Source organism: Mesoplodon bidens, assembly GCF_964165515.1.
Source record: "Mesoplodon bidens genome assembly, chromosome: 6".
Taxonomy (NCBI): domain Eukaryota; kingdom Metazoa; phylum Chordata; class Mammalia; order Artiodactyla; family Ziphiidae; genus Mesoplodon; species Mesoplodon bidens.
Window position 1 is genome coordinate 7,509,134 of NC_138162.1, and position 12,746 is coordinate 7,521,879.

The 12,746-nt window shown below is 50.3% G+C and overlaps 1 protein-coding gene across 8 annotated transcripts in view; it reads right to left on the minus strand.

Moving 5' to 3' along the window:
- Window positions 1–2,145: 2,145 nt before the first annotated feature.
- Window positions 2,146–12,746, minus strand: part of ODF2 (outer dense fiber of sperm tails 2) — a gene marked incomplete at its 5' end in the record, with an annotated part of 31,825 nt that continues 21,224 nt past the window's right edge. For 7 of the 8 annotated variants that reach the window (XM_081237778.1, XM_081237777.1, XM_081237776.1 and 4 more), the window contains 8 exons: window positions 2,146–3,137; window positions 3,809–3,934; window positions 4,358–4,520; window positions 6,003–6,103; window positions 7,673–7,831; window positions 8,857–8,961; window positions 9,107–9,217; window positions 11,772–11,907. In XM_081237778.1, the coding sequence (XP_081093904.1) occupies window positions 2,949–3,137; window positions 3,809–3,934; window positions 4,358–4,520; window positions 6,003–6,103; window positions 7,673–7,831; window positions 8,857–8,961; window positions 9,107–9,217; window positions 11,772–11,907 (1,090 nt within the window). In that variant the 3' untranslated portion in view covers window positions 2,146–2,948. Of the gene's footprint in view, window positions 3,138–3,808; window positions 3,935–4,357; window positions 4,521–6,002; window positions 6,104–7,099; window positions 7,832–8,856; window positions 8,962–9,106; window positions 9,218–11,771; window positions 11,908–12,746 lie in introns of those variants that run through there. The other variant, XM_081237782.1, reaches the window with a different exon arrangement.

Genomic DNA, 12,746 nt, shown 5'->3' on the forward strand with positions numbered 1-12,746 from the left:
CCGCTTCCGGGGCGCACACGTAGCGGCGCTATTCAACCCCACCCCTAACGGCTGCATGGCCCCGCCTCCGGCGCTGAGCCCGCCCACCAACGCGCCTGCGCACAGGGCTTAGTCCGAGGCTCGCTGCCCTGCAGGGACCTCGGACGTGGGGGCTTCAGAAGGCCGCGCCTTCCAGGTTGCAGAAAACTGAATAGGTATTGATGAGCATGTGGAGAAATTGGAACCCTCATACATACGCTGCCAGTGGGACTCTAAAATAGGTCAACTCCTGTGGAAGACAGTCTGGCAGTTCATCAAAAGGTTAAAGAGGGACTTCCCTGGCAGTGGTTAAGACTCGTGCGCTTCCACTGCAGGGGGCGCGGGTTCCATCCCTGGTCGGGGAATTAAGATCCCGCCTGCCTGCGGCCAAAAATAAAGTTATCATTAACCCAGCAGTTCTACTAAATATATACGCAAAAGAAATGTGTCCACAAAAAACTGGTAGAATATTGAATTACTTGTAACAGCCAAAAAATGGAAACACATGTGTTCGTCAACCAATGAGTCAATAAAATATGGTGTATCCACACAATGTAATATTATTGGGCCATAAAAATGAAGTACAAATACACGCTACGACATGAACCTTGAAAACATTGTGCTGAGTGAAAGAAGCCAGTCACAACATAGTATGATTTATGTGAAATGTCCAGAGTGACAAAGCCAGAGAAACAGAGACTGTTAGTGGTTGCCAGGGGCTGGGGGGAGGGGAATGGGGAGCAGCTGCTAATGGTATGGGTTCCACTGGGGTGTGAGGACAGTGTTCGGGAATTAGATAAAGATGGTGGTCGCACAACTTTGAATACACTAAAAGCCACTGAATTACACACTTTAAAAGAGTGAATTTTATGTGAATTATATCTCAGTAAATGAAATGTTCACTATTGCCTGAGGCCAGGTTTAACTAGGACCCTTTAACTTTTGACCCTTTTGCCCATTTCATGGGATCTCAGTCTGAGGCAGAAAGGAAAACTCTCGAGTTTGAAGCAATATAAACATTTTCCACAAACTCTCTGGACTTTTTGGAATACAACATTTTACGAAGAAAAATAGAACGCTCTTGGGAGAATCCCAGCAATGGACCGGAAAAGAGGTGTTTCCCGCACCATCGTTACAAATAGCAGAACCCTGCACCGAGGAGGTTTTCATTAGTTTGACAAAAACAAGAATAATGAGATATACAGAAATGTATGCACATTGGTGTAAGTTTGCCAACTGTCTTTTCTTAGGAAGAGCTTTCATACATTGTATGAAAGTTCAAGTCCATTTATGTTAAGGGTGTGAAAATAGGCTTGGTTTTGTGGCAGTGGTAGCTGGTAGTAGTGATTTCAGTGACCTTCCTTGGCAAAATTAAAAGCTGGAAATAAAATTAAAAACAAAACAAGGGCTTCCCTGGTGGCGCAGTGGTTGAGAGTCCGCCTGCCAATGCAGGGGACGTGGGTTCGTGCCCCGGTCCTGGTCACGGAGCGGCTGGGCCCGTGAGCCATGGCCGCTGAGCCTGCACGTCCGGAGCCTGTGCTCCGCAGCGGGAGAGGCCACAACGGTGAGAGGCCCGTGTACCGCAAAAAAAACCTAAATAAATAAATAAAAATAAAAACAAAACAAACAAACAAAAAACCCTAAAACATTAAAAGCTGGAAACTACGCATGTCTCCAAAATGGGGGGATGGGGGGCGGGGGCGGTTCTGGTAGTGGAATCCAGATGCCTGGGTGGGAGCCATTGCTTTTGAGGATGTAGGGGAACTCTTGGACTTGGGTTAGAGTGGCTGAGAGAGGACCAGACTGGATCACCCAGAGGTCAGTACCAGCATAGTACACTAAATTTGCTCTCTTCTCTCTGAAGAATTTTTTTTTCTTTTAAATACAGGAAAATGTGAAGAGAAAATAGCCCATAATCTTATCATTCAGAAAACAATTAACATTAAAAAAATAGTAATACATACACATCCCATCTTCCTCCTAACAGCTAAAGTAGTCTGCCCTCACACACTGAGCAGTGCCCTTCAGTGTGTCTCCTCCAGGCCTTTCATGGGATTGTAAGTGAAAGCACACAAAGGAGAAAGAGCCAACCTGGCCAAAATGAAATGAGGAGCCTCATGCACGAAGTCCTTTAAAAACATTTACTGGCTTTCCTGTAGCATTTTACTGAATCATTTTTAGAAGAGGGCTGGGGTGGGTAAAGGAAATCATCCAATGGAGCCTTAAATACTGATTATAAAAGCTTTTTGTAAAACAATACACGTTTCAAGAATAAATGCATTCCACAGATACAAACCTGGTAAAGAGAAAAATCAATGAGATTGCGATTGTACTTTTACAAGGCGAACTGGACATAAGCCCTCGAGTGTCTATTGGCAAGTGCTTGAGGGCAAGTGGCCTTGAGGAAACTTGGCCATGAGAGGTTTCCACTGGGCTTGGGAGGGGAGCACCTTGGGGAAAACACTGTACCCATGAAATAAGGAAAACAGCAAGTGAACATGAGGAGCGGTGAGGACCTCTTGCGAACAGCTCCTGCTGGTTCAGGTCAGGGAAAACCCAAGGGACAGTCCTAAAAAGAAGAGAGCTGTAAGGGAACTGGAGGGCAAGACCAGTCCAAACATTCTCTTGGGAAAGGAATGAGCAAAGTCACGGTGAGTTACAATCTGACCCTAATAGTAGTAACTTTAAGGCCTGTCAGGGTAATTAAAAACTTCCGTCGGGCGATGCTGTCGGAGAGGAGAGAACGAAGTGGGTTCTGCTTCATCCCCTGCTGCTTCAGGCACTTTTCTGGAGCTAGTAGCTAAGACAAGACCCTGAACATACTTCGTCACAGGACGAGAGAGGAAAACCAACAGGCTTTCCGGGTATGGCTTAGCAACACCTCAGTTCCCACGGCATCCATCCGAGCTCCTAGCCCAAGAGTGGCCGCCTTAGGCAGGAGGAGACCGGGAGCGGATGGGAGAGCTCGTTAGGTAGGAAGTGTAGGGACCATCCCCGAACACGTTGGCATAGGACGACTTGAGGAACTGGACGTAGTTCTGCATGCTGCGGTTGGTGCTCTCCGACTGCTCCAGGCGGTCTTTCAGGTCTTGCAGGCGGCTCTGGTAGCGGCGGTCAGCCTAAGAGGAGGAACGGGGCCAGGGCCAAGTGTGTGTGGCATCCAGAACAGACAAACCCATAGCGACAGAGACTTTATTAGTGGTTGCCAGGGATTGAGGGCAGGGGAACGGGAGTGGCTGCTAATGGGTAATTTTCTTTCTGAAAACATTCTATACCTGGATTGTGGTGATAATGGCACAACACTGAATATACTCAGAACCACTGAACTGTGCAGTTTGAATGAAGGAATTTTATGGTAAATGCTGTCTTAACAAAACTGTTAATAAAAAAGGGGGGGGCTTTTCCCTGGTGGCGTAGTGGTTGAGAGTCCGCCTGCCGATGCAGGGGACGCGGGTTCGTGCCCTGGTCCAGGAAGATCCCACATGCCGTGGAGTGGCTAGGCCCGTGAGCCACGGCCACTGAGCCTGCGCGTCCGGAGCCTGTGCTCCACAATGAGAGAGGCCACAACAGTGAGAGGCCCGCGTACCGCAAAAAAAAAAAAAAAAAAAAAAAGGGGGGTTGGCCTGGGATATCCTGAAGGGATGGCAAAGTGATGCGAGAAAAATAAAACCATGTCATATTCATAAAAACAATGGAACATCTTGCCCTGCAGGCGCCAGGAAGCTCAGATCTCAGCCCACTCCCTTCTTGTCTGCTCCTACCCCATCCTCCCACCCCCAGCCTGACTCACATCGTCCCGGCTCCGCCGGAGCTGGCTGAGTTCAGTCTTGGTCCTGCTCAGCTGGGCCTCAAGGTCCAGGATTTTGTTCTGGGCTGCTCGCTCCTTGGAGGCTGCGTGCTCCTTGGTTTGTTCCACCTGCCCAAAAGGCACAGAGGTGGGGCTGGCTTACCTGGCATGGGGAACACCTGGTAAAGAGAAGGCTGGGCCGCTCCCACTAGCTGGTCTCGCTGCGGACAATTCTCTGGAGCCTCAGGGCAGGAGCAAACTATGGGGACAACTTCTGCAACCCCGCTTTACCTGCCCTTTGCCAACGCTCCATGAGTCATCACCTAAGACGTGGTACACCTGTCTGATGCCCACTCAGGCAGCAATCAAAGGAGCAGTTATGAATAAAGTGCCAAGTCCTTTACAATAATTGCTCACTTGATCCGTATGATGATTTCATGAGGCAGGTACTACTTCTATATGCCCATTTCTCAGATGGAGAGATAGGCTCAGAGAGGTTAGGCGATTTGTCCAAAGACACAGAGATAGGTTAGTAATAGAATTGAGACTGACCTGCCTCCTGGCATCTTCAATGGCGCTCTCCAACTGCCTCGCCAGGGTCCCACATTCCCGGGTTTTCTCCTCTAGTCGTGGCTGGCACTGGTGGATTGCCTCCTCCCTCTTGGCAATCACCTGTAGGAACTCGATATTCTGGGCACTGGTCGCCTCCAGTTTCCTAGGTGAAAGCATTCAATCAGGTCCTGCTCGTCCCCCTACCTGTCCGGTTCCACACAGCCGGGGGCTGCCAGCCACCCCGGGCTGGGGTTCTCATCGCATCAAGAATCTCCAAGGAACAACAGGAATAAGCCAAAGAAATCTGCTGAGCAGCAAGGCGGCAAGGAGCTGTACGAAGAGTGGGAGAAGCACAGACTGACCGCGGCTGTGCTAAGTCTGTATGTCATCACGTGTAATATGGCAACTTGCGGCTCAGGCAGGTGGGTTCCATCATGATTCCCACTTTACAGATGAAGAAACTGAGCCGAAGACAGGTGAAATCATTGGCTGAGGCCAGCACAGCTAGCACGTCTGTCACCGAAACCTACGTGCTCAACTTCTTCTGTTCACTGTTGCCTCCCTCAGCAAAGGGACTTCAGCTGCGCCACTCAACATCATACTTGACCAGCCATGGGGCAGCAGTGACCATCCCGTGTGTACACATGGTCCCCGCTGCACTTCCAGAGCACCTTCCAATTTAAGGAGCTCTGCAAGTCCTGCTGAATCCAGCTACATCTTCGAGGCCAGCAGAGTAGAGGTGGAGCCCAGGGGAGACCACCTGCTTTAAGTCCCTGCTGGCAGGCTGTGTGAGCCACCTGGGCCAGTTACAGCCTCCTGGGACCCCAAGCCTTTCACCTCTGAAAACTGAGGCTCCAGCCCTTATTTTACACATGCTAAAAGCCCTGGAGGAAGACAGTCTAAGTCGCAGCTTTGCCAAGTACCAGCTATGTGACCTTGGGCAAGTCACTTAACCTCTCCCTGAGCTCAGTTTCCTCACATCTAAAATATCAACTCGTATATACTGACCTATATGGCACATTTTTACATGCCAGGTAATGTGCTAAGCCCTTGGAGGATTATCTCATGGAGGACTCACAATAATCCCATGAGCTGGACTGTTATCCCTACCTTGGTCCCTTTCTCAAGATGAGTAAACAGAAATTCAAAGGGTGAAATGACTTGCTCAAGATCACAATGCAGGTTAAGTGGCCAAGTTGGGACCAAGGGCCAGAGCTTCCGATTCCAAAACGTGTCCTCTTTACCCGACTGCTTCCAACAGTCCGTGAGGAACAGGGAAGAACAGATCAGAAAGGTCTTGGGAAGGACGATCGGGAACAAAGAGCAGAACGGGGGGAGACCCCCACCGCAGCATCCGGGCCCTGCCGGTTTGCTTGGATGAAGCGTACCTTTCTGACAGGTGATGCGGGTGGATGGTCTGACCTTGATCACACTGTTATGGTGTCCCCCCTGGCCGGAGACCACCTTCCTCTCTCCCACAACGCCTACCACTGCAATGGAAGCAGCTTTTCCTCTAAGGTCTGTCTAGTACCTTCCAGGGCCTTGAGTCCCTCAAACACTTCTGCACACTAAGTCCAAAGCAGCTAAGTGGCTGAAAGTCTCAGGTCCTAGGAAGAGGACGGAGATGGGACCAAGTGCCTCTAACCTCTCCAGTTCATCCACCTTCAGACTCAGCTGTTTATTTTCCTTCTGGGAAGCCTGATGTTTCTCTCTCGCCATCTCCAGCTTGTCCCCCTGATGTTCGATCTAAAATGACAGGAACAGACTGGTTTGTGAAAGAACTTCCCGGTACAGCCCTCCCTTCTCCCTGTGACCTGTCATCCACACCCAGGAGAGAGGCACACTGCCCTCAGCAGGCATCTGAGTCTCAACGCACAACCTGGAGGAGAGGGGAGAGCGGGGACAGGTTAGGCCCGACCCCCGAGACTGAAGGCTTTCCCGCACCGAGAGAAGCCAGCTTCGATCCTGAAGAGCCACGACGACACTTCCTTGATCAGCAGAGGCCAGTCAGTGGGATCTGGGCAGACGTGAGAAGGCAGAAGCAGACGGCAGGCCTAACTGGCCCACATGACACACCACGGAGCTTTACCGAGGATGTTGTTGGGACCGCTGAGTGCATTCTTCTTAACTGGGGACAAATGCAGGCAAGGCCACAGGAAATCTACTGAGTCCTTCAGGCTGGCAAGTTTGAGAAGTTAGTTATCCAGAAGGCTGCTTTCTGCAGAAGCCTCAGACGTCTGGGCCTGAAAGGCCCTGAGAATGCTCAGGTTCGAGAGAAGCCTGGTGATTAAAGAGTGCTGAGAACCTGGGCTTGGGAACCAGACAGAGCTGGCTGGGTTCCAATCCCTGTTGACAATTATTAGCTCTGTGACCTCAGGCAATGACTTCTCCCCTCTATGCCCTGGGCTGCTTTCTGTAAAATGGGGAAAATAAGACCCCTTACAAAGTTCCTGGGAGAATTCAATGAGGGAACGCTGGAGCACCGAGCACGTGCTCAAACAATGGTAGCTACTTTCACTGGTACTACAAGGAAGCAGGTTAAGAGAGGGGAAGGGTCGGGCTTCCCTGGAGGCGCAGTGGTTGAGAGTCCGCCTGCCGATGCAGGGGACACGGGTTCGTGCCCCGGTCCGGGAAGATCCCACATGCCGCGGGGCGGCTGGGCCCGTGAGCCATGGCCGCTGAGCCTGCGCGTCCGGAGGCTGTGCTCCGCAATGGGAGAGGCCACAACAGTGAGAGGTCCGCGTACCGCAAAAAAAAAAAAAAAAGAGAGGGGAAGGGTCTTGCCCAAGGTCACAGTGCAGACGAGAGGCATAGCATTTCTTAGACACCGTAGGCTTGGTTCCAGTAACCCAGAGGCAGACTGCTTCTGGTAGAAAGGAAGTCCTCTTTCAGGACCCCTAGCTCAGGCAAGGGGTCTGTTAAGACTACGGAAAGGCAGCTAAAGCAAGAGAAAGATGGAAAAAAAGAAAACCTATGGCTTGGTGTCTGCTGGTGGTGCATGGCTGAGGGCAGCAGTGGAACGTGGAGGGCAGAGGCCGGCGGAGACTTGGAACCCTCGGGGAGGGGCAAGAGCAGGAGGGCACAGCAGCTCCAATCGAGTGGCGGCTCCTATAACTAAAATCACTTTGTGCAAACACAAGGAATTTGGCACACCAGACTTTTATTTCACAGCACTGATGATAGCTCACTCCTCTGAGAAAGCGGCAGCCAAGAAAAAGGAAGTGGTCCTCCCTGGGTGGGGGGGCGTGCAGCTCATCTTGGTAAGCGGGCCCCTGCTCGGGCCACTTCGCGGGAACCTCTCTGCCAGTCCCTTACCTGGCTGCGCAGGTCTGATATGATGGCTGTGAGGTCGATGTTCTTTCTCTCATAGCCCTGCAGCTGGTCTTGGCACTCTGCCAGCTTAGCCTCCGTGATCTTGAGAATATCAGGCAGCTGCTGCAGGTCAGCCAGCTGGGACTGGAACTGCCTCCGCGCCTGGAGTGGGAGACAGGGGCCCACCGTTGGGAAGGGCCTGGCTGCTGAAGAGGCCAGGCAGAGTGCTTTGGATTTAGGGCAGGGCCACCCTCAGTCCCCAGAAAGGATCCTGAAAGATCCACGGGCAGAAGCGCGGCCTCCCTGCAGGCCACTGAGGGTGTCTAGCTGTTCCCTGGGGGGACACACTTGGCCCTGACTGAGCTGCCACCCCTTCAGTCATTGAAGAATAATGGCAACCATGTAGCAAACTCCGGGACCCAGGCATCACTTATTAAATTCATACAACAACCTATTAAGTAGGTGCTCTTATCCCCATATGAGGACGCTGAGGATCAAAGGATCATTTGCCCACGGTCACTCAGCTACAAACTGGCCGAGGCAAGATTCAAGTCTAGTCTAACCTCAGAGCCCCTAGGAAGGCAATCACGATGCTCTAGGTCAGAGGGAAAAAGCGACGACCTATCTGGTCTTAGCCCATCCTTGCATTAACGAGGAGCCTGAGGACTAGAGAGAGGCAGTGACTTGCCCAAGGTTATGCAACAAGTTAATGGCTGAGCCTGGACTCAGTCCATCTCCAAGGTTACTATTAAGATGACCCCTTTGCTTCTAGAGAGCCAAGTCGTCTCTAGAAGAATAAGGCTCTCTGGGGAAGGGGACAGGAGGAACACTTTCGGTTGGCACCAAATAAAGACACCACACAGAATGCAATAGGCACAGTTAAGGCCTGACGGATCTGTGGATTTGAATCCACTTGGATATTCCAAGCAGGGGAAACTTTTTTTTTAAGGAAAGTGAAGAAAGAAGGAAACCAGGATGAGAAAGAGGGATAATGAGGAAGCAGGAGAGAAGGAAGAGAGGAGACGAGGAAGGAGAGAGTACATACACGGTGGAGTGGACCAGCCCAGCAATAAGAACCTTCATGAATCTCTGTCATCCACATCGGAGAGGGCCAATGACAAACAAGACGGACAGACTGACAGACATGGGACTGGGTAGGGGAAGAAGGCGAGGAAGGAGAGCAATACCGTTTCAATCTCTTTGTTCATCTCATCTTTAAGGATCTTGTTCTCTTTGTCACAGCGTTCCAGCTGGGCAGCCACTTCATCAGCCTCCAGTCTGGTCTTCATCACCTGGGGACCAAGAAAGCATCGGGCCATCTTGGGCAGAGCCAAGTTTTGGTGAAAAACACCTTCCCAGGAGGGGCCTTATGGTGAGTCTCCATCCCAGCCTGCTGGGAGGGGCTGCCCTGGCAGGCTTGGCACCTGAGAGGCCTACCTGACTCTTATAGTTGTCAATCATTCCCTCGTAGTTCTTAACCGATGCCTTCAGCTGCTGAACTTCGATGTGCGCCTGGTTGAGTTTCTCCTCCATCGGGACGAAGCTAGCCTAGAAGGGATGGCTCGTCGGTCACCAGCGGGAAGGTTCCCGAGCAGGTGGCCATCCCAACCCCAGCTCCTACTCCAAGGGGCCAGCAAAGGGAAGCCCCACCTACTCAAACCCACGCCAGCAGTTTTCCTCAGAGAGGCACCAGGGCAGGATTCCTGATAAGACCAACTCAAGTGACTACAGATGCAAATAAGAGACTCCTGTGTTTTTTGTTCTTATTACAAAAGCAGTACATTATGGGGGAATTCCCTGGTGGTTCAGTGGTTAGGGCTCAGTTCAGCACTTTCACTGCCGGGGGCCCGGGTCCAATCCCTGGTTAGGGAACTAAGATCCCACAAGCCTTGCGGCTTGGCCAAAAAAAAAAAAAAAAAAAAAAGAGCACTAAATTATCACTAAAGAAAAGGGAGATAAAACCAAGAAAAATGAATCATGATGCCTTATAATATGGCTACATATTGATAACTGTGTAGCTACTTAATTTTTTCCAATAAGAATGGGATTATGATATACTTACTGCCTTGCAACAAACTTTTTCACTTAACAAGTAAGTTGGGAACTACTTGTCTCATCAGTGAATGTTCTCCTACAACCCAAATGCTCACCTTAGCAGATGGGACAAAATAAATCATGGTATCTCAATAAAATAAAAAGCAATCATGTAAAAGAAAGAGATAAAACAAAAAAAAAATATATAAAAAAATATCCATGGAATATGGTTGAAGGAGAAAGGCAAGCTGCAGAATAATGGCTGGATGAATGGATGTGCATGTGTTTGAATGTGTATGTGAGTATGAGTGGAAAGAACTGGAAAAATACACATCTACGGTAACAGGGACCTTCACTTCTATATAACGTTTCTGTGATGTTTTCAACTTTCACTATGAGCAGATTTTATCTTTGTAATGATAACAGCTAGGAAAATACACTTCTACAATCATTTTGAACAGTCACACTGTGTTTCACCACACAGACATACCATACTGCAACCAATGCCCCAGCTAATTGTTAGACACGGGGCTTGTCTGTCATTTATCCAACAGTTGCACTACAACAAATGAGATACTACTATACTCCCACCAGAGTGGCTAAAATGAAGAAGATGGGCAATACCAAGTATCATCTCACATATCCCTGATGGGAGTGGAAATCTGTACAACTGCTTTACTATTTGGTGACATCTACCAAAGCTGAATTTGTGTATACCACCTGATGACCTGGCATTTCTATTATACTTCAAGATATAGGAACTGTAAAAATACACCAAATATGTGCACCAAAAGAGGTACAAAGATGTTCTACAACCCAAATGTCCACCGACAGTAGAATGGATAAACACATCGTGGTACATTCATACACTGCACTGCACTGAGAGTGACGAACTGCCACACATGACGTGGATAACTTCCACAAACATAATGCTGAGTAAAAGCCATAAAGGCCAGGCACAAAGTTCCAAACCAGGCAAACTAATCTGCGGTGACAGAGGTCAGGATAACCGTGCCCTTGGCAGGGGGTGTTTGTAACTAGGCAAGGTCACCGGGGTTCTGGCTTTAAGGTTCAATCAGGGTGACTGATGGACAAAGTTACATTCATTTTGTGTACCTTTCTGTATTATACTTCCTTAAAATCAATTTTACTTAACAAAGATCAGTAATAAATAAATAAATAAATAGATAGATAGATCTAGATGTTATTGCCCATATCAACTAAAAACCAAGATCAAACCTGGCTCTGCAACATCTACCTCTTTTCGGTTGCCTCTCGCCCTCGGTGTGCTGGGACGGTGTAGAGGGAGTGGTTAAGAGCTAGTGGTTAGAGCCCCAGGGTCAGACTGAGGTTCAAATCCCAACTCCAATGCTTCCAAGGGCAAAATCTTGGCAAGAAACTTAAACCTGGGGCTTCCCTGGTGGCGCAGTGGTTGAGAGTCCGCCTGCCGATGCAGGGGACACGGGTTCATGCCCCGGTCCAGGAAGATGCCGCGGAGTGGCTGGGCCCGTGAGCCATGGCCGCTAAGCCTGCGCGTCCGGAGCCTGTGCCCCGCAACGGGAGAGGCCACAGCGGTGAGAAGCCCGCGTACCGCAAAAAAAAAAAAAAAAGAAACTTAAACTCTAAGCTTCAGTTTCCTTATTCTGTAAAGTAGAGACAATAATTACACTATCAGGAGGCTAAAGTGAGAATGAATGCATGTGAAGGGGCCCAGCAGTGCCCCAGGAGAGTCACTGTTAACCTCAAAGTCAGGTCCATCTCATGTGCACGGGCTGACTGTCACGCTAAGCACTTTACATGCATCACCACCTTCTCACAAGGACCTCATTTCCTCCCACTGAGGAAACTGCAGCAACACAGGAGGAAACGTCCCGTTCAGGTCCTGCAGCTCTCAGAGGCAGAGGCAGGACTTGAATCTGGGTCTTGCGACTCCAGAACAAGCCCTCTTATCACGCTGCTGCCTCCAGGCCCTCTGAAGGCCCCGGTGGTCATCGCTGGGGCCCAACCAGGAGCACCACCAGCCTCTGGTCTCCACCCAACCGTCCTGGTCCCGGCTCTCACCACCGACCTTCAGCCTCTCATTCTCTAGCTTGAATGCGGAATACTCGGCCGTCTGCCGGTGTAGCCTCTCCACCAGGCTGTCCCGGTCTTCTCGCATCTTCTCCTCCGAGGTTCGCTGTTGGTTTACAAGATCTGTCACCCGCCTGGAAGGTCACAAAGTGAAAGCAGACGGAATCAATGCCACAGGTTGTGAGCAGCCCGGCACTTGGTATGGAGTAGGGCCAAGTGTTCCTACACAGTTCACCCGTGTCTCTCTTCTTGGCACCCTGCCTGCTCCCCAGTCTCCACCCCGAGGGGCAGCTGCCCTGCCACTGCCGCCTGTGGCATTCCCAGGTATCCCACTTCGTATTAACAGCCTTTTAAGATTTGTCTCCCATACCACCCCCTCCAAGAAGCCTTCTCTGTTCTGATCCTCCCGTGAGGCTGAGACACTCCCTGAAGATAAGGGCCAGAGATGCAGTCCCTCCCCAGCTCCCCAGGGCACCCCCTGGATCTCTTAACCCATTAGGAACTGAAGTTAGGACAGAACTCTCGCAGGCCCAGTGGTCGGGGATAACCCCAGGCACCCGTCTCCCTCAGACACGTACTCCACTGGGGTTCTGTGTCCCCCAGGCGAGGGCAGGTGCCATGAGCAGTAACAAGGCACAAGCTTCCCTTGCTCCCTTCCCCTACACGCAGGCCCTCAGCAGGGCTATAATCCAAGAATAGAGACTGAGGCTCTTGACTGTAGACCCACCTGATACTGCAGAACCTTGGCACAGTGTGTGTTTTCAGTATTGATAAATTACAGTTCACCACTCAGCAAATATTTAGTGAGTACTGACTAGGCCCAAGCAAACGCCTTGTATTGGTTTACCGGCAAACTCCTACCCAACTTTATTTTTTAATTTTTAAAATTTATTTATTTTTGGCTGCATTGGGTCTTCGTTGCTGCTCACGGGCTTTCCCTAGTTGCGGCGAGTGGGGGGCTACTCTCCGTTGC